Consider the following 20,380-nt stretch of genomic DNA (forward strand, 5'->3'; position numbering starts at 1 on the left):
CTTCCTTCCCCCTGACCCCAAACACTCTGGACTTTTGAAGGGTGTTCTGGAACTGTAAAATGAGCAGAGGCTCTTAAATTATCTTTTTAACAAAAAATTCTAGCAGTAACATGTCAATATTTTTAAATACTTCTAACATCTCATTTTGAAAACTATTAACTATTGTTCCTGTATAAGAAAAGACAGTGATTTTCTCATGGTAAGTTGTTTATTGTAAGATAATTTACAAACATTTTGCTGTCTTTAATAGTTTAAACAATGGACCAACAATTTCTTCTGACAAGGACAGCAGTAAGCTAAAAATAAAATCAGCTGGCTGAATTTTCTTTCTTTACCTGAAAAACAAAGTACAGAACAAACAAAAGTAAGTTTTAGAGGGAAAAATCATCATGTCAAGGGATAATACCTATTTAAGTGGAGTTTAAAGAACTGACTTTACATTAATAAAATGTTACTATATACTAGTTGTTCTCAAATTTTGGTCTCGGGACCTTTCCAAGGCCAAACTATTTGCTTATTTGCCTGTTTTATTCATTCTCAAGAGTATATGGTAGCAGTTTCCAGAGGCTACGACATGTAACATCAGGACAGAATGAATACAGAAATAGATGAAAATCTAGCTTTCTTCTATTATGTCAGACATGAAGGGGTCCTAAGACCATCAAATTTGAGAACCACCGCTCTTCACCAATCTATATTTAATATTTCAAAATAATGCTAATTTTCTATCCATAAAGTTTATTTAATAAAAAAAAAAAAAGCCCCCTGGCATTACCCATATGCTACCACAAGCTGGCAGCTACTATAAATGGGCCAAAATCTAAATCGCAAGAGAATCTGTTTCACTGTTGCTTCATCAGCGTCAATCATATCTAGCTGAATTTCTTTCTGGAGGGGTTTGGGGAGAGAGTGTGAAATATTGCCACTTTACCTCTTGTCTGAGGATGAAACTTGGTTTTCATTAATCCCTGGTTATTATGTTAGAAAAAAAGACAAACAAAACAAGCCAGTCAAGAAGCAATCCATGCTAGTTAATCAGGTATCATTTCCAACTAAAAACATCCATTTCCGCACCTTGTATCTTGAACGTTATCATGTAAATTAGTTACCAAAATATTCCTTTAAAACAGATTCAATGACTGTTATAAAAAGTTACTAATTTCAGTCTGGTTAGAACAATAAAACCATGTTGATGCAAGAAGGCAAGACTACGCAAGTGTAATTGAAGCCACTACGCTCCCTATAAATAGGACACAATCTATTACCAAGGAGCCAAATGTGTTTGTATTAAATAGTAAAGTTGTAACCAGAATAACTGATAGGTTACAGAGCATGCAATCCACTCATATAAACACTCCAAGCTTGGACTGCACAGCCAACCCTTAATAAAGGATTTAGACTGCTTTTCTAGAAAGCCAAAATTTAATAGTCAATTTCTGATTCTCAGTTTTTATGTCCCAAGCTCCCTCTCCTCATTTCCTTTGGTTTTGCTCCTTTTTTGCCAGGTTTCCCCCATTTCTAGTCAAGAAAGGGTACGGTCCTCAATTCTGCAGATGCTGTATCCTCGCATTTTATTCCCGGCATTCCTTTTTCAAGAGCAAAACAGGATCCTTGGTTCTTTGGATCACAGTCCCTGGAACCTGCAGAATGCAGCTCTCTCTCCCAGCTTCCTCAAACTTACCACCCAAGAAGAAAACAGCATTAGCATTAGCAGTAGGACATATAGCAAGGAAGAGAACGAATAATATGCTTATGTAATCCTTGCATTAGCCCCCGTGTTATAGAGGACAAAACTGAGTCACAGAAAGAGTATCTTAGCCAAGTTTATCAAGCTAGTAAGTGGCAGGGCCATTCATCACTGCACCGTACTCTATGATGCTAACACAACATCAGTGACTAGACTGAGAGATGGGTTTGTCTTAACAAAGTCATGCTTGGAAAGCAAAATAAGACAAGGACGCCTAGGCTGGCAAAGCTGATGGATCTGACCGACAACTTAGACAATGGTCTCCATCAGTTTTATGTGTCTCTTTGGCATTCTGCCCAGTTTCTATCCTGGAGAGATAATACTTAAGGACCAATTTAAATTTCACCTTCGTGTCAAACCTATCTATCCCTGATCCTTAAACATGGATCCACATTTTCCCATACCTAATGAAATGTTATTTCTCCCTCTTCTGAATTTCCACTTCCCAGGGCTCATCACTCATTCGCTTAACAAATATTTACTGGCTGTCTCTATCTCTGTCAAATAAATAAATAAAATCTTTAAAAAAAAAAAAATTTACTGAGGAAGTATGTGCCAGGTGGTAGGGCTACAAAAGTGAGTAAGACACAGTCCCTCCCAAGCCACAGGAATACAGGCAAATAAAAAGGCAGTTCCTAATAAAACAGTGTAAATGAGGAAAAGGGGAAGCACAGGATGCTAGAGGGTGCCCCACACGAATGGTGAAGGAGGGCTTCCTGGAAGAAAGGCTTCTCTCAGTTCAGCAAAGAGAAATGGGAGTCTATCAGATGAAGAATCCAGGGTGCAAGAGGAAGAAAAGAATGGCATTTCAGGGAAAAGCACATGACATGTTTGCGAACTGGAAGTACAACGATGTGGCTGAAGTTCAAGGGAAGTGAGACATGATGGCGGTTAAGACTAGACTAGAGAGTGTTGGTGGCCAGAAAACACAGGATCACGTACCTCAAGCTAATGTGTTTTGCAGGGTGATTATGTAAGAGAATGGATTCTACTCTTTTCCTCCTAACACTCTGCTGCAAGGCCAGACAGTAAATAAGGTAGGTTTTGTGAGTCACATACTGTCTCTGTTTTTAAAACAAAATAACCCTTTAAAAATGTCAAAACTGCTCTTGGCTCTGAGCCACAGCACGCTGACCCCTATTCTCCTGCAATTCCTAAGATAATGTCTGTTTTCCTAAGATGATGTCTCCTCCAATTCTTAAGATAATGTCAATGCTCTCTGAGGGCAAATACTGTCCCCACTACATCCTCAGTGTCTAGCAAAGGGTCTGCCACATAAGGGGCACTTGATATCCTTTTTAATTCCGGAGAGAAATGACAAGGATCTGCATTAGATGGTCATAAAGGGGAAGGAGTTAAAGGACATTTACAAGGTAAAATTTACAGAACTTAGTGACCAATTAAGAGGAGGCAAGAAAGAATGAATCAAAGATAACTTACTATACATTTACCTCTCATCACAACTACCTGCATGTTTTTGTATCCTGTTAGAACACCAATGCCTTGATTACATCCTTTGACACTTCCTAGCACTGACCTTGGCACATGGTGGGGGTTCAATTTAGTCATTTTAAAAACAGAACCCCCATTTTCTCAACCCTGGTTTCACAAACCTTAACATATCTAGACAACCACGAAGTTTTCTTGAGGAAAATGGTACATTGGCATATGGTACTGACATATTAGTGAAGAACCAATTTTTACCAAGATTTACCAAAAAACCCAAGATTTATATGAAACCAAACCCAAAACCAGTCCTATAGTTGGAGAGCATGGTATGTTTTAAGTTCCAAAGACAGATTTTATAAATGATACTGGATTATTTACATCCTTATTCCTAATGCTTTAGGAAAGAGAGCTAGCAATATATTGATTTGTAAAAAGAAGAAACTGAGGCCAAAAGTTTCAGCTTGAAACAGAAGAAACCAGAGATCTCATTTCACCAAATCTTTATATCCTAAAAGTAGATTACAAGGTTAGGCAATGGATCATTTCACCTTTAGCAAAGCAAAACAAATGGAAACGTCCTCATGTTAAGCCAGCAGACACGGAGAGAGGAGGAAACGTGTCTGAAGCAGTCTGCCACTACTTACAGAGCTGCTGCGCCAGAGATGATCTCAATCAGCTCTTTCGTGATGACAGCCTGGCGGGTGCGATTGAACGTCAAAGTCAGTTTGTCAATCATCTCAGCTACAAACAAAACAAAGGGATTAGACAACACAATTTAACACTACGAAAGAGTAACTTGTTCCTTAACGTATTCATAGATGTATGTTGCTTAATTTAAAAATAAGAATTTTTATGTCTTTTTGAGTACCAAACCTGGCCTCTCAAAAAATTTCACAAAGATATTTTTTACCACTTCCATGGATACTTTTTCAAAATACTTGCAAATTTACTGTCTATCAAGTGAGATATATATATTCCCTTAAGGCAGAGATGATTATTTTTCTACCTTTTGAGATGAAAAACATTCAAGGGAAGAGATGGTCATTGGTCAAAGATATCACAGAATCAGTGGCAGAGCCTGGAACTAGATCCTTGTTCTCTTGCTTCCTGGTGTACTTAAGGGATGGGTAACGTTTCTGATGCAAAGGTCCTCACGCTACTCTCAGCAAGAGAACGCTCTCAGAAGAGATCCACTGTGTGCTTACAAGCGTTCTTGCTAGCGTTGTCCATGGCCGTCATCCTGGCACTTTGCTCACTCGTGGTGGATTCCTTTAGAGAATAGTAGATGATGTTGGCCAAACTGTATTCTTGGTAATTCCGCAGCACGTCAGCATCAATATCATCATAGATACTCATGCTCTCTGTTAAAACAAGTCATAAATTTCTTTGAAGTTATACAGTGCAAAGAGGGATTTAATCAAAACAGCTTACTACTATAAAAACCCTTAATTAAAGAGAAGTCAATGTAAGATAGGTTAAAACACTCAGTTCTAAAAGTTTCATCTATTTCCACACTACAGAGTATAGCAGATTTTCAGCAGACTATAACGTGTAAACAAGGCATCTGATATTCTACTGCAAATGCTTAACTTAATAAAAACTAAGAAGCCAACAATTAAAATAACTTCTCTGCATTTCATGTCCTCAAGTCCTCTGGATAGCATCCAACAGAGTGCCTGGCACAATGTAAGCAAATACTTAATACATTTAAATAAAAGAATTAATGAAAAAACTGAAACTCGTTTAGTGGAATACAAAAATCCCAAATTAGCCATTTGATTATTGGAGAAATCTTCCGGTGTCCATCAGGAAAATGAGAGGGAAATGGAATATGGAAGAGGGGGGCAGGGAATCAGAGGCCAACCTACATCTTTTTGATTATGCTGCAGAAATTTAGTGGCACACTTCGACGTTCATTCATTACGGTAAAGTGCTGAAGTATTGTACTTAATCACACTTAAAATGCTACAGATGATAACCCCAATTTTAGCCCATTAAGAAAGAAAATAACAACAGTCAATGAAAAATGGCATGCCATTGACTGGCAGAAACATCCAACTTCAGAGACATTAAAATGTTAAAAAAGTGTATGTCTTAATACATGAAATACTATGGATAAAAGGGGAAAATGCCTCAGGAAAATAAAGTCGGTTCCAGAATATTATTTCTAGGATGCTTCCCTGAGCAATGATGACGTTAACTCAAACAATAAGACGAGAACTGAGCGGGCCAATGTACATTAATTGTGAGCACTGTTCACGTCACTACTCAGAGCTGCGGACTGTACCGTGCTTGGGGAGAGCTCCCAGACAGAGAATGCAAAGCCAATTCTAGCTAGGCTCTTCAACCTTTGAGAACAGAAAGCACGTCTAATCATTTATTTATTTATGTTCTATTAATGAAGGAATGGAGTAAGAGTCATAACGAATGGATTAAGAGATCGTGGAAGCCATTGATATATGGTAACAGAGCCCGACATCGTTTTCTACTGCTGAAACAGGCCATCCTGACAAACGCTATTTTCCCGAACGTATACATCTCTGCTTTCTACACAGAAAAATACTTTTCCTGCAAAAACTACTTACCAGCACTTGCAACGGTTTCAAGGGAAAAGATGGGCTTTTCTTCTGTCTTGTAGGAGATGACAGACCTAGAAATTATACAAGCAAATGTCAATCTCAAAACAATAAACTGTTAAGTAAGCATTTACTTATTTTAAAGGGTCAAAAAGCTTCGCTTTCTAAATTTTTCTTGCCTGAACCGATTAAAGATGATAGACCCTTCATCAAATTCATATCCGGAATTTAGGAGTTCAAGGGCAATGACAGACGCATCTCCAAAAGTAGGAGGTTTTCTTCCCACTTCTTTGAAGGACACCAGAAACTGGTCAGAGTGGGTCCTACAAGAGAATCCAGAGATCGCACAGAGTAGTTTAAAGAAATACTTCTGTCTAAATAACACAGGGAACAAGGAAAAAATTTATCACTGTGGTTCAAGGGGGCTGGTCACTGAATGGAGCTGTCCCATCCATTGTCATGATTACTCAGTGGCTCAAGAACTAAGGTTTAGTAACCAGGCCTCTCCTGCATTGTGTTTCTCTAGTCTTTCTCTCTCTTCCACGTCTCAGTTAACTGTGCTCACTTCTGACACTTGCAGGCTGTGCTAGCTGTTGACAGTCCTCGTGTGTGTAAAATGAAAACTAGCTTTTGATATTCCTGTTGCATTCATGGGCTGGATGAAGCAGAAACACAAGACAAGTAAAAAACAGAAGAAATCTATATATTCTGATAGTCCTGAAAAAATAAAAACAAAACAAAAACCTCTCTGTGGGTATAAAAATAGGTAACCAAAAAAAGACACCTTGCTGAAATGAACTATCAAAGACACTCCCACTTATTCATGCTTACACCCATCTACACACAAATAATATCTATTTAAATTACCTGTGAAGTATACCCCTGATTTTATCACCAATTCCAACAAGCATGACTTCTTTCCCAGCTGCTGTGAGCGTGGCCACCTCATTTTTCATCTGTTTAGCAACCGAGGAATGAATAGCACCACAGAGCCCTCGATCTGAGGACACACCGATAAGGAGGTGTTTCTTCTTGTCTTCAGGCACCTTAATATCAGCCTTTTCATACAGAGCTTAAATTACAAACAAACAAAAAGCAAGAAATTTAAAATATGTAACACACACCAAATACAGCAAAAATCTCTAATTTACAAAAGAGCTGAAAGGGTTGGATGTTTTTGAAATTTAGGTGGCATCTAACGGATATAATCAAAATTGTCTGTGTACTTACTCAATTTACAATCAGGTTGAAAACCATAAAGGTTTAAATCTCTGTATGATAAAGGCACCAAGGGCCAATTAACAGACAATTTACCTCAACTGTTGACTTAAAGAAATCTCTAGTACAATTAAAGAATTTATAAGGAGACCCGAATTACAGAGTACCAACTTATCTAGATATCAGACTTGTGAAGGATGCAAATCTTCAGCATACAAGCCTTTTTAAAAAGAAGCAAGTATTTACTGACCTGCTCTTATAATCCGCATATCAAGCTCTTATAAAAACTTGGCATTAAAATAGCAGATGCCACTTTTATTTTGGGGATTGCTTTAACCATCTCACTTGGTTGGTCTAGTTTTGGAAGCAGCAGACCCCAAGAGGGGGTTAAACGGGATGAAATATGCACAGATTTTACTGGGAAAAGAGAGGAAATGGCTGTGGGAGAAGGCAGGAAGGAGTCGGCAGGGACATCACATCATGATGCAGGTCTGACCTGCAGGAAGGAGGGAAGACGGGTTGGGTGGCAGCTTCCTGGACCACTGTGCAGTTGAGGGGAAGTTCAGCAAGACTGCTGGGGGGCTGCAAGTCTCCCAAGAACATGCCTGCTCGAGCATCCTGCTGCTCAGGTGCTGGCTAGGCATGGCCCGTGGGAAGCGTGGCCTGGGTGCAAACGCAGGGTGAATTCCAACAGCTGGTGCCCCCACGGGCACAGGGAGCATCTTCACGGCCACCACATTCACCCATGTCAACAAAATTCCTCCTATTACATACTTTTTTCAATATAGAGCAGGGATTCTCAAATGCCAAAACCTGAGGACCCTCCATAAAAAGCAGAGAAGTAGGGTGATGGGCATTAAGGAGGGCACTCGTTAGGATGAGCACTGGGTGTTACATGTAAGTGATGAATCACTAAGTTCTACTCCTGAAACCAATGTTACACTATATGCTAACTAGACTTTTTCTTTTTTAAAGTAGGCTCCACCCTGGGTATGGAGCCCAACGCAGGGCTTGAACTCACCACCCTGAGAGCAAGACCCGAGCTGTGATCAAGAGTAGAACACTTAACCGACTGAGACACCCAGGTAACCCCTAACTAGAATTTAAATAAAAATTCGAAACAAATAAACCAAAAAAGCAGAGAGAAGTAAATACTCACCTCCACAGTTCAGGGGAATGGGGAGAATATTTAAGTCTCTTTTTATGTTTTATATTGTACAGCATAAAATGCCTGTTAAAATTTTCTATTTTAAATATTTAAAATGATTAGCCACTTAATACCTAACAGTTAGTATTTGGTCTGAAGGACTTCAGAACCGATTGGCAGCCTTGGCTTAATTTTTAATATTTTACCACTAATACTCTAATCAGCCACCTAAGTCAGTTCTTCTTTATTAGATAATTTTGTGATTATAGACTTTGGAGGGAAACAAATTTATTATTCTTATTGTATCGGCAAGAAAGGTGAATAGTGAAGTAACTTTCCCTCTTCATGTAAATAGGCTAGAGTAATTTATCAACCAAACTTTACTGAGCCACTAAGGCACTTAGGACTTGTTGTGCACCGGATGGGACTCATGACAGCAAAGGGCTGGAGTTGATAAGGATCGCTGAACCCTAACTACCAACTGTCTTCCGTACCTGTTACATGAAACTAAACGTGGTGTTTTTAGAGCAATGACCCATTTCCACCAAGGCCTAGTGCTCTACATTTTCTCACACGAAGTTGTTGTTTTTTTTTTTTTAACCAGTATAAATGGATGTTTAAAAAACATGAAAGAGCACAAGAAACTTTTGCATGAGGCAATTAAATCTAATATGTAGATATATCAATACACAGATACTACATAGATTTTCTTCAATTTCAAAATAAGCGAAATGTGCCTTCTTTACAGTTGACGTTTACACATCCCACTCACGTATTCACGAGTCCCGTCCACGCCTGCTCAGTCAACTCCACTGCAGGGTACCACCTCCCCACCCCGCAGTCTTAAACCAGCACATCACAACATCATGGGACGAAGTCAAGCACCTGAGTTGAATGCACTGTATTTCTAAGTTCTTTTGAATATATAGTTAATAATCTGGGAAAATTTTCAGAGTATTTTTAACATTCAAAGCCACATACAGCGGTTAAGAGGCAGGCTTTGACGCCAAACCACCTAAGTATGTGACCTTGGAAAAGTTACTTGATTTTAGTGTTTCCCATCTGTAAAGCAGGGACTCTAGCAGTTCTAACCTTATAGGGTTGCTGTGAAAAATGAGTAATGTCAAACACTCAGACTAGACCCGTCGTCACCAAGCACCAAATGAAAGTCACTAGTGGTGATCTCTGTTAAACAGTTCTTTGTAATTTGTGAATTACACCCTTCACTTACCCAAAGATCCTACCCCATACACTCGAGCTGGTTTCAGCTCCCTCTCAGCTCGGGCATATTTTGCTGCTGCTACCATTTTCATAGACTTGGTGATTTTCTGGATGTTTTTGATTGACTTTAGTCGCCTGGTAACTGAAAAACAGAAGTACTATGTTATGATAAAAGGAGTTATCATTTCAGTTGTGAATTTATCGCAATAGCTTTTTAAACTGTAAGGTAGAATACTCAGCACTCAGACCATCGATTAACAGCATGATGCTGAGGCTTGAAGTCAGAACGAGTACCGAGCAAAGGTGAAAGCCAGCTGCTCCTCAGACAGGCAGGGTGGCCACATGAGTGCTAACAGAAAGTCAAACCCAGCTGCCACCTAGGACAGGATGGCCATGGAAGAGGGCAGCGCATTATACATTTAAAATATTTAAATACAGATTTTTCTACTCCTATCGTTGGCATAGTACAGACAACAGAATCAGAACCGTGTGCTGCCTCACACTGGTCTTTTCCAAAACAAATTCAATGTCACACACATATGACCTAGAATCATTTTGTCAATTTTGATCAAATATATGTGGGGCTAAAGAGCATTTTTATTTTTATTTGTCAAAATTTAGCTTTTCTTCATTCACATATTGAGATAAAGTACTTACTATCTTTTAAAGTTGCCATATTTCGAACTTGGATCCTGAAAATAAAGGTTTTAAAAATATTTTAGTTTTCTGAAAAATAGCCCCATGGTACAAGAAAAACCTTCAAAGTTAATAAATTTAAAGAATGCCCCATAAAGAAACAATCTATTAAATATAGGACTCTGACATACATATATTTATATATACACACACATATAGATATATTTAATCCCTTAATACTGATACGAACCCTATTACCTAAGGCCTCATTTTGTCTGCCCTAACAACACAGACCTTCCACCGCAGTCACGATTGTGATCACACATGCTCTAGTCCCACCTTCATGCCTCTGCCGGCACTGTTTCTATGACAGAAAAGTCCTTCCAAGTATACTTAAAACAAAGGTCAGCCACCTCTAAAAAGCTACCTTGACTTCCTTAGTTCACTGAAACTTTTCCAAGTAACACTTAGGATCAATTATATATTCTAACATGACCACATGTGTGAAAGTACAGTTTATTTAAACCAATTCTTAACTTCTCCAACTCGACTCAATAAAAAGGTACTAAGTAGGGACTCATGGGTTGCTCAGTTGGTTAAACATCTGCCTTCAGCTCAGTTCACGATCCCAGGGTCCTGGGATCCAGCCTGCAAGTCTTTCCCTCTTCTCCCTGCTTGTGCTCGCTCTCCCTCTCTCTCAAATAAATAAATGAAATCTTTTTTAAAAATGTACTAAGCAGCCACTATGCTCCAGGACATGGTCTGTGACCACAAGAAGCATACTATTATCTCATAAACAAGATTCATAAAAACTTAAGGTTTTACATAAAATGTAACACTAAATATTTTTCTAGTCTTTATGATTAAAGTGCTAATGCATAAAAGTAAAAATGATGTGACTTATATGCATGTTAAATATACACACGTATATATTTATAAAGCTACATTTATGAAAAATAAACAGGAGAGGAACGCCACCCTATTAAGGAAGACAACGTGTTATCAAATATAAATTAACTGTTAGCCCTTAAATGTCTACAAAGTGTCTGTGTTGGCTCAGAAAGCTCCGTGCGAGAACTGAAGAATCTATAAACTTGTGCATAAGCAAAGTAGGCCTAAGGAGGACATTCCAAATAGGATGTAGTTTTGAAGCTGGACATACGCTGGGTTAATAAGCTTAAATTTTATTTCACAGGTAGGGAAACAATGAGTATTTATAAGCCCACAACCAGTTTAGTTTCTAAGTACCTCAGATGGCAGTGAAAAACTCAAAATGATGTTGGAATATTGATGACATGGGGACTGCATGGGACTGCTGCAGCTTCCAGACTGGAGAAGGTAAGAACCTCAACTAACATGTTGGCAAAGCAGCAGGAAGACCAGATTTATGAGCGAGTTCTTAAGAGTGAAAAGGAAACCAGTAAGAATGATTTCCAATTTAATGACCTGAGTAGACAGTGTTGTCATTAACCAAGGTAGGAAAACTGAGTGGGGATGATCTCTCTAGAGATAATGAATTTTAATGAATATGACACAAAGACCAGGGACAAGGTGGAAATGTCCAATGGGTTTGGAAACACGTGAGACTTGGGAAAGAGATCTGTAACTCATGGAACATGGAAGCTGGTGCCAAAACAGGGAAGTAGAATTACAAGCAGAAGGAACATTTCCTAATTTCATGAGACCAGCATTACCCTAATATCAAAACCAGATAAAATCATTGTAAGAAATGAAAATTAGAGGACATTACCTCTCATGAACATGGATGCAGAATTTCTCAACAAAAGATTAGCAAACTGAATCCAACAATGTATTAAAATGAATTATACACCATGATCAACTGGGATTTATTCCAGGTATACAAGGCTGGTTCATCATTTAAAAATCAAATAATATAATCCACCACACCATATGAAGAAAACTCATATGGCCAATAGACGCAGAGAATTTTTTGGACAAAATCTAATGCCCATTCACAGTAAAAAACAAACAAACAAAAAAACAAAACACAAAAACCCTCAGCAAATTATGAACAGAGAACTTCCTGAATCTGATAAAGAACATCTACCAGGAGCGCCTGGGTGGCACAGCGGTTAAGCGTCTGCCTTCGGCTCAGGGCGTGATCCCGGCGTTATGGGATCGAGCCCCACATCAGGCTCCTCCGCTATGAGCCTGCTACTTCCTCTCCCACTCCCCCTGCTTGTGTTCCCTCTCTCGCTGGCTGTCTCTATCTCTGTCGAATAAATAAATAAAATCTTAAAAAAAAAAAAAAATCTACCAAAACCCCCTATGGTTTAATGATGAAAAACTAGGGAGTTTCCCCCTAAGATTGGGACTAAGGCAAGGATGTCCTTTCTCCTTACTCCTAATTCAACACTGTACCGGAAGTCCTGGCTAATGCAGTAAGACAAAAAAAGGAAATAAGAGGTATACAAATTTGGAAAGGAAGAAATAAAGCTGCCTTTATTCACAAACGACATGACTGTCTATGTAGAAAATCCCAAAGAATTGGCAAAAAAACTCCTGGAACCAATTACAGTAAGGTTGTAGGGTACAAGGTCTCTACACGGAAGTCAACTGCTTTCTTTTTACCAGCTATGAACAACTGGAAATTTAAAGTTAGAAAAACAACAGCATAAAAAAAAAAAAAGAAGAAAAAGAAAAACAATATCATAGAATTGTAGACTTAAAAATGGTTAAGACGGGGGGCACCTGGGTGGCTCACTCAGTTTAAGTGTCTGTCTTTGGCTCAGGTCATGATCCCAGGATGGAGCTGGGGGGAGGGGGTGTCCCTGCTCAGTGGGGAGTCTTCTCCTCCCTCTCCCTCTGCCCCTCTCCTCAGCTGGTGTGTGCTCTCTCTCTCAAATAAATAAATTCTTTTAAATAAATAAATCTATAAATACATAGTACACATAATGATATAAATATATATAAATATAAATAAATCTTTTAAAAAAATGGTTAAGATGGTAAATTTATGCGTATTTTACCACAATAAAAAAACACAGAGACTACATATAGTCTAACTACAAAAGACTACATGTAAATCTAACAAAATATGCCACAAGAAAACTACAAAACTGATGAAAGATCTAAATAAATGGAGAAAGATTCCATATTTATGAATAGGAAGATTCAATGTTACTAAAATGTCAATTCTTCCCAACTTGATCAATACAATTTTAGACAAAAACCTCAGCAAGTTATTTTGTATATATCAATAAACTGATTTTAACATTTATATGGAAAAGCAAAACACCCAGAATAGCCAACACAATACTGAAGAACAAAGCCAGAGAACTGACACTACCTGATTTCAACTCCGGTAATCAAGACAGTATGGTATTGGTGAAGAATGGGCAAGCAGATCACTGGAAGAGAAGGGAGAGCCCAGAATTTCACTCATAAGTGAAATAAAAAAAAACAAAAACAAATGAAAACATAAAAAGCGGAATAAGACCCACACACAGAGAACAAACTGACGGTTGCCAGGGTGAGAGGGGTGGGGGGGTGGGGAAAATGGGTGAAGGGGAGTGGGAGATATAGGCTTCCAGTTATAGAATGAGTAAGACACAGCACAAGGAATAGGGAAAGAGACCCACACAAATACAGTCAACTGATTTAGGTTTGATACCGAAGCAAAGGTAGTTAAATGGAGAAAGGATACTCTCCACAAGTGGTGCTGAACAAGGGACATCCATATGGAAAAATATTAATCTAGATAATAATCCTACACCTTTCACAAAAATTAACGTGAAATGAATTATAGATCTTAAGTGAAAAACACATAACTATACAACTTCTGTAACATATCACAGGAGAAAACATAGGTGCCTTAGGTATGGCTCTAAGTTTTTAGATAAAATATGAAATGCATGATCCATGAAAGAAAAAAATAATTAAGCTGGCCTTCATTAATTTTAAAAACTTATGCTCTGTAAAAGACACTATGAAGAGAAGGAAAAACCAAGCCACACACCAGGAGAAAATGTTTACAAAACACGTATCTGATAAAGGACTATTGTATCTAAAATGCACAAAGAACTCTTAAAACTCAACAATAAGAATACAAACAACCCAAATAAAAAATGAACAAAAGATCTAAACACAAGCCTGACTAAGGAAGAGAAACAGATGGCAAATAAGCATTAAAAAGGTGCTCAGTATCATGTCATTAGGGAATTGCAAATTAAAACAATGAAATGGGGCACCTGGCTGGCTCAGTCAGAGGAGCATGACTTGATCTTGAGGTCGTGAGTTCGAGCCCCATATTGGGAGTAGGGATTACTAAAAAAATTAAAAAATTAAAGAAAAATAAAAAAAATAAAAACTTTGGGGCACCTGGGTGGCTCAGTCGGTTAAGCATCTGCCTTCAGTTCAGGTCATGATCCCAGGGTCCTGGGATCAAGCCCCACATCAGGCTCCTTACGCAGCGGGGAGTCTGCTTCTCCCTCTGCCTCTGCTGCTCCCCCTGCTTGTGTTCTTCTACACTTCCCCCCACCAAAAAATAAATAAAATCTTAAAAAAATAAAATAAAATAAAAAAATGAAATACCACTTCACACCTGTAAGAATGGCTAACTTTTTTTCTTTTTTTTTGAGAGAGGGAGGCAGAGAGAGAGAGAGAGACTCTTAAGCAGGTTCCACACCCAGCATGGAGTTTGATCCCACAGGGCTTGATCCCACGACCCTGAGATCATGACCTCAGCTGAAACCAAGAGTCAGATGCTTAACCGACTGAGGCACCCTGGTGCCCCAAGAATGGTTAAATTTTTTTTAAAATGACAATTCTAAATGATGGCAAGGATGTGGAGCAACAGGAACTCTCACTGATTGCTGGTGGGAATAAAAAATGATACGGCTACTTTGGAAGATGGTTTGATAGTTTCTTAAAAATCTAAACAGTCTTAACATACGATACAGCAATCACGCTTCTAGGTATTTACCCATCTGAGCTGAAAACTTATGTCTACACGAAAACCTGCACACGAATGTTTATAGCAGTTTTATTCACAATCATCAAAAACTGGAAGCAACCAATATGTCTTTCAATATGTGAATGAACAGAAAAACAAACTTGTACATCCATACAATGGAGTTATTCAGCAATAAAAATAAGTGAGCTATCAAGCCACGGAAGATATGAAGGGAACTTAACTGCATATTGCTAAGCCAAGCCAATCAAGTCTGATTCCAACTATCTGACATTCCAGCAAAGACAGAACTACAGCAAGAGTTAAGATCAGTGGTGGCTAGGATTCTGGGGAGAGATTTTTAGGGCAGTAAAACTATTCTGTAATACCGCAATGGTACATAGATGTCACTATGCATTTGTCAAAATCCACAGAATATACAACAAAAGAATGACCTTAATGAAACCATGCACCTAAATAATGTACCAATACTGGTTCACTAATTGTAGTACGTACACCACACCAATGCGACATGTGGTTAAGTCGAGAACTGTCCGGAGTGGGATGTGGGTACATGGAACTCTCTGTACTATATGCTCAACTGTTCTAGAAATCTGAAACTGTACTAAAATATAAAGCCTCTTCACAATACCCTCAGAAAAGGATATTATAAAATTGTTCTATGACCCCATTTTTTGTGATTCTATGTGTTTATGTGCATAAAAAATCTGAAAGGTCATAACCAAAACCATTATTTTTAACAATCTCTTTCTTTTTTAAAGATTTTATTCTCATTTATTTGAGAAACAGAGAGCGAGCAAGCACGAGTGGGGGGCAGAGGGAGAGGGAGAAACACACTCCCCACTGAGCAGGAAGCCCAGTGTGGGTGGGGCTCGATCTCAGGACCCTGGGATCATGACCCGAGCCAAAGGCAGCCACTTAACCAACTGAGCCACCCAGGTGTCCCAACAATCTCGATTTATATATCTTACTACTGGTATTACACTGTCATAGAGAAAGAAATAGAAGAGGACGGAGACTACATGAAAAATGTTAGACTTGTTCTAAGAATGGATCCACTAATGGAAAAGAAAGAAGTTGTCAAATATTGACAAGCTCTACTATCTCAGAGCACACTTACCTGACATACTAACCACTCCATTAACATCTTTTCATAATGGCACTTGGAAAATAACATCATTTGTTGATTTTTTTTTTTTTGTATATATACTTTTTCACCACTACCAATCTAAATGTATAGACTATAAGCAGTGACATTTGGACATGATGGATCCAGGCAGACACTCCAATTTAAGGGACGTAAGTTTCTAGTCAGAGAATATCATAGGGAATAAATCTGAATTGCATGCCATATTTGGATGAACACAGAATGTTTTGGTTTCCACAAGTCTCCCAAGTGAGAAGTATGAAGAGGTAGGATCTTTTGTGATTATGCTGTGCACATGCCCTAATTTCCTATTTTGAAGTCCTCTCATGTTTAGCTTTCATTCAGTTCTAAAGACATCTATGTTATTTCATTTTTAAGTAAAATTTGAGTACATACAGAATAACCACGATTGGAGCACCTGGGTGGCTCAGTCATTACGTGTCTGCCTTTGGCTCAGGGCGTGATCCCAGAGTCCTGGGATCGAGCCCCACATCAGGCTCCTCCGCTGGGAGCCTGCTTCTTCCCCTCCCACTCCCCCTGCCTGCGTTCCCTCTCTTGCTGGCTGTCTCTCTCTCTCTATCAAATAAATAAATAAATAAATAAAAACTTAAAAAAAAAAAAAAAAAAAGAATAACCACGAGCTGATCTCAACTCTCTTTAGGGGCAACTTGCTCTGCTGAATATATAATTTTTGCAAATGAAAATATAGTTTTGAATCAGTTGTTTGTTCCGGAAAACTATATCAAGTCCTGAGAAATCCTTGGGAGATTACTGGAGAAAATTGAAACATACCAGATATAGTGGATAGAAAAGTCAGAGGTTGTGGATTACACTGTTATTTTTAAGATTTTATTTATCTTTGAGAGAGAGAACGAGAGCGAGTGCACGTGTGCATGGGGGGGGGCAGAGGGAGATGCAGACTCCCCACAGAGCAGGGGCTGGATGTGGGACTTGATGCCAGGACCCCAGGATCATGACCTGAGCCAAGGGCAGACACTTAACTGACTGAGCCACCCAGGCACCCCTGGATTACCATTATTTACTATGATCATACAGCATTGTTAGCAAAGCTAAGAACAGTATTAGAGGAGGGAGACAACGAGGTTGCTAGGGGAACAATTCTTCAAAGAAATTACAGAGTTTGCAAGAATGTTAAGTGTATCATGCTATATAAATACAAAAATTAAGGAAGAAGCAGCATCAGCTAATTTTTAGGGAAGATTATGAAGTATGTCTAATTCTAATAATAAATCACTGTATGAAAGTCCATCACCTGCCTCTCCACCAAAAAATGACTCCCTGGCACTTTTTCCCCCACGACCACCCATGATCCAGTCTTGTTTGGCAAGTACAATAAACCTTCTTACATTTTATGGAGGAACTGCATAATGTCGTTTACAGTTTTCAGTTCACGTATCTGGATCCATACCAGCATTTCTCCTAGCACACTCTGTTCTTTACCAATTTAAATACTGACTCATTTTATCTTCATGCTAACCCAGTAGTGCTGAACTGTGCGCTATTACCTCCATTTAACGGGTAAAGAAATGGTGGCAGAGACACGGAGTAACTTGTCCAGGGTCACACAGCCAGGTGAGTGGCAGTCGAGATTCAAATCTGGTAGTCTGGCTCCAGAGTGGATCTCCTACACTACACACCCTGATGCCTCACATTTTTTTACTTTTACAAGTAAGTAAATATCTGCCACTTCAATCTCCGAATACAATATGCCTTGTGTATCCTGAAATGCCATCTCCCTTCCTTTTCAGCGTATATAATTCAATTTATGGCTATTGGTATGCTACCATAAAACAGTCCACTTTAGAGAATGGGGAACATGAAATAACATTTATCTTCCCCTGATTTGAAGACAGAAAAATCACACGTCTCTTCCTTATTTCCATCTTCTTAAATGCTACTTAAAAACAAATTTAATTTCCCGAAACTTAAAGTATTTTACTGATACCCTAAACAATTAATATAATTTCACTAAGATGTTAATAAGGCCTAATATTTTAGCTAATGTTAGTAAGCTAACCTCCCTGAAACAAAACCTGTAACAATAACAAATTGCATTTTTAAAGCTTCCAATAACCAAAACAGAACAGAGAAAATGCCCCTTCATGGTTCTGTAAAGGCAAAGCTATTTTTCTCCCCTTCCAAATTAATTCTGTGGAGTGTGAAACATTAAGATGGTTTTCATTTCTGTACTTAAAAGGCAATTATAAGTGGGAAGCAAAAGGGCACCCAGAAAAATGGAATATGTGAAAATGCTTTCCCTCAATGTTTGATGAAGATTCATAACCTACCAATTTAAATCCAACATTCTAAAGGGGTTAAGGTCAAGATTACAACCTGTATCTGCCAATGGAGGTTCCAATTTAGAAGCCTAGCAGTTATGTCAGACTACTGTTACTTAAAACCATCCTTTATTATAAGATCTTCAAATTGCCTTACAAGGTTTTAAAAAAATTGCTACAATTTTATGCAAAATATTTTGTCCTCATTTCAGAAACTCTTTCCATTTCTTAAAGATGAACTTGGATACTACCTCAGGTAAAAATACTGACAGATGACATTTCTGCACAGCAACAGGGGAAGGAGAGCTGACGTTTGCTGAGCACCACTGCATGCCAGAAACTGTCCCATAACGCTCATTAAGACCATATATATTTATTTACCACCAACTTTTTAGTACTTTCCACAGTACCAACTCGGTGCAGGGCAGGCACCCAGCAAATGTGTGCTGAGTGATTAACAAATGGGACAACCTACATGACTGAGAATCCAACTAAGGTGACTTAATTGCCATGAGTACTCATTTTCAATATTAGAAAAAAAAAATCTGACTTTGAAGGCAATCCACCAACAGTTTCATGTAGGTATTCACATCCTATTTCATCACCTTATTACCCTAAAATTTTTCTCTATTATGAATTTTTTGCTTAATGAAAAACGTACCTATTTCCATTAAGGCTTTATAGTCTCTCCACATGAAAATTAGGACACAAAATCTAGTTTTGCGCTGCAGCTCGTTAGAATTCTTCCTTACTGTAAAACGGAGGAATTGCTACACTCAGCTTTTAGCCAATAATCCCCTTAGCACCGTGTCTGAAATTCTTCCAGACTCCGTCTAGCTTTAAGACATTTCATCCTATTATATGGTACCACCCACAAACCAACGTTTATCTGCCTATTGCTTGGACTTCTAATACGCATTTTTTTTTTTCGGAAACCAATGTTTAAAATCCTTAAACTTGCACGGCAGTTAACAGATGGCGCTTGAAAGCCATCTATCTCCTCCTCCTAAGGACCTTGGGACAATTTCATGACCTTGCAGGGTTACTGCTTCAACATAAAAGTTTCAAGATAGTGCTAGGTGTCTTTCCTTTCCGATCGCCATCGGGCGGATTTTTTTGGTCCCTTTTGCACCCGAACTACCATAAGCCCACGAAGGCACTTATTTTACTCAGCAGTGCCTAGCAAAGAGCCCGCGCTATAGAGTAAGCGCTTAATACACGTCCTGGATGAATCGAACAGCTCTTACTGGCCCATGCAAACCCTGCCCAGCATTAGAGGGTTTCAAAAGGCGTCAAGGACACAAAGCACAACTTAACCTTCCCCTAGACCTTGCCTTAGGTCTTCTCCTACCCCTTTGTGGGCCGGGGGAAAGACTCCTCGGTCTTCACCTGCCCGGCACGCAGCAGGGGCTCCCTAAATATGTCTTAGCTTAGTGAATCCAAGACCTTCCTGAAATCAATCCGGACTAAAGTCTCAAGCCCGAGGTCCAAGATGACCGCTCCTCGTGGCCCTCACCCCACCCCACCCCGCCTCAGGAGACGTGGCGAGCCCTTGCTGTCACCGCAGCCCATTCGCGCACCCTTCCCGGAACGGAGGGGCTTCCTGCAGCCCGGGCTCCCCGGGGCCTCCTCGGGACAGGGGGCCTGGCAGGCCCTGCGACCCCTGTCCCCTCCCACTTGCCTCCACTCGCTTCCTCTTCCCCCCGACCGAGCTCTTCCATTCCTCGCAACCCTCCCGTTGCTTCCGCAAGCTGCCATACCATTGCGGCTGCACGGCCCAGGCCGAGAGCCCAGCGACGCCCGCCCGAGAGAACATGGTGGTACCGGCCCGGCTGAAGGTCGGTCAGACAGGTCTCACCGCGCATGCGCGGGGCCTTCCCGAAGCGCCCTCCCACTCTGCTTTCTCCTTCAGTCTCGCTTCCTCCCGCCAGACGAAGGGAAGCCTCGCGAGCGTTGGGGGCTCAGCCTCCCGAGGCCCCACCTCCTTCCGGCTCGCGTTTGGGATT

The 20,380-nt window shown here is 39.5% G+C and overlaps 1 protein-coding gene across 5 annotated transcripts; it reads right to left on the reverse strand.

The window, feature by feature from the left end:
* Positions 1-189: 189 nt before the first annotated feature.
* On the reverse strand, positions 190-20,290 carry ATP5F1C (ATP synthase F1 subunit gamma). Of its 5 annotated transcripts, none has more exons than XM_045812910.1 (10): positions 20,135-20,290; positions 10,016-10,050; positions 9,369-9,500; positions 6,640-6,844; positions 5,952-6,095; positions 5,782-5,846; positions 4,402-4,557; positions 3,841-3,937; positions 932-968; positions 190-335 (listed from the first exon to the last, which is right to left on the reverse strand). In XM_045812910.1, the coding sequence occupies exons 1-9, from the start codon at positions 20,188-20,190 to the stop codon at positions 962-964; spliced, it is 897 nt and encodes a 298-aa protein (XP_045668866.1). In that variant the 5' UTR covers positions 20,191-20,290; the 3' UTR covers positions 190-335; positions 932-961. The 5 variants fall into 5 exon arrangements, with proteins under 5 accessions (XP_045668866.1, XP_045668862.1, XP_045668863.1 ...); XM_045812906.1 differs by having other exon boundaries at positions 20,056-20,175; XM_045812907.1 differs by lacking the exon at positions 932-968 and having other exon boundaries at positions 20,056-20,175.
* Positions 20,291-20,380: the final 90 nt, after the last annotated feature.

The sequence above is a fragment of the Ursus americanus genome, chromosome 31 (assembly GCF_024610735.1).
Source record: "Ursus americanus isolate L20-20 chromosome 31, mUrsAme1.1.p, whole genome shotgun sequence".
Taxonomy (NCBI): Eukaryota; Metazoa; Chordata; class Mammalia; order Carnivora; family Ursidae; genus Ursus; species Ursus americanus.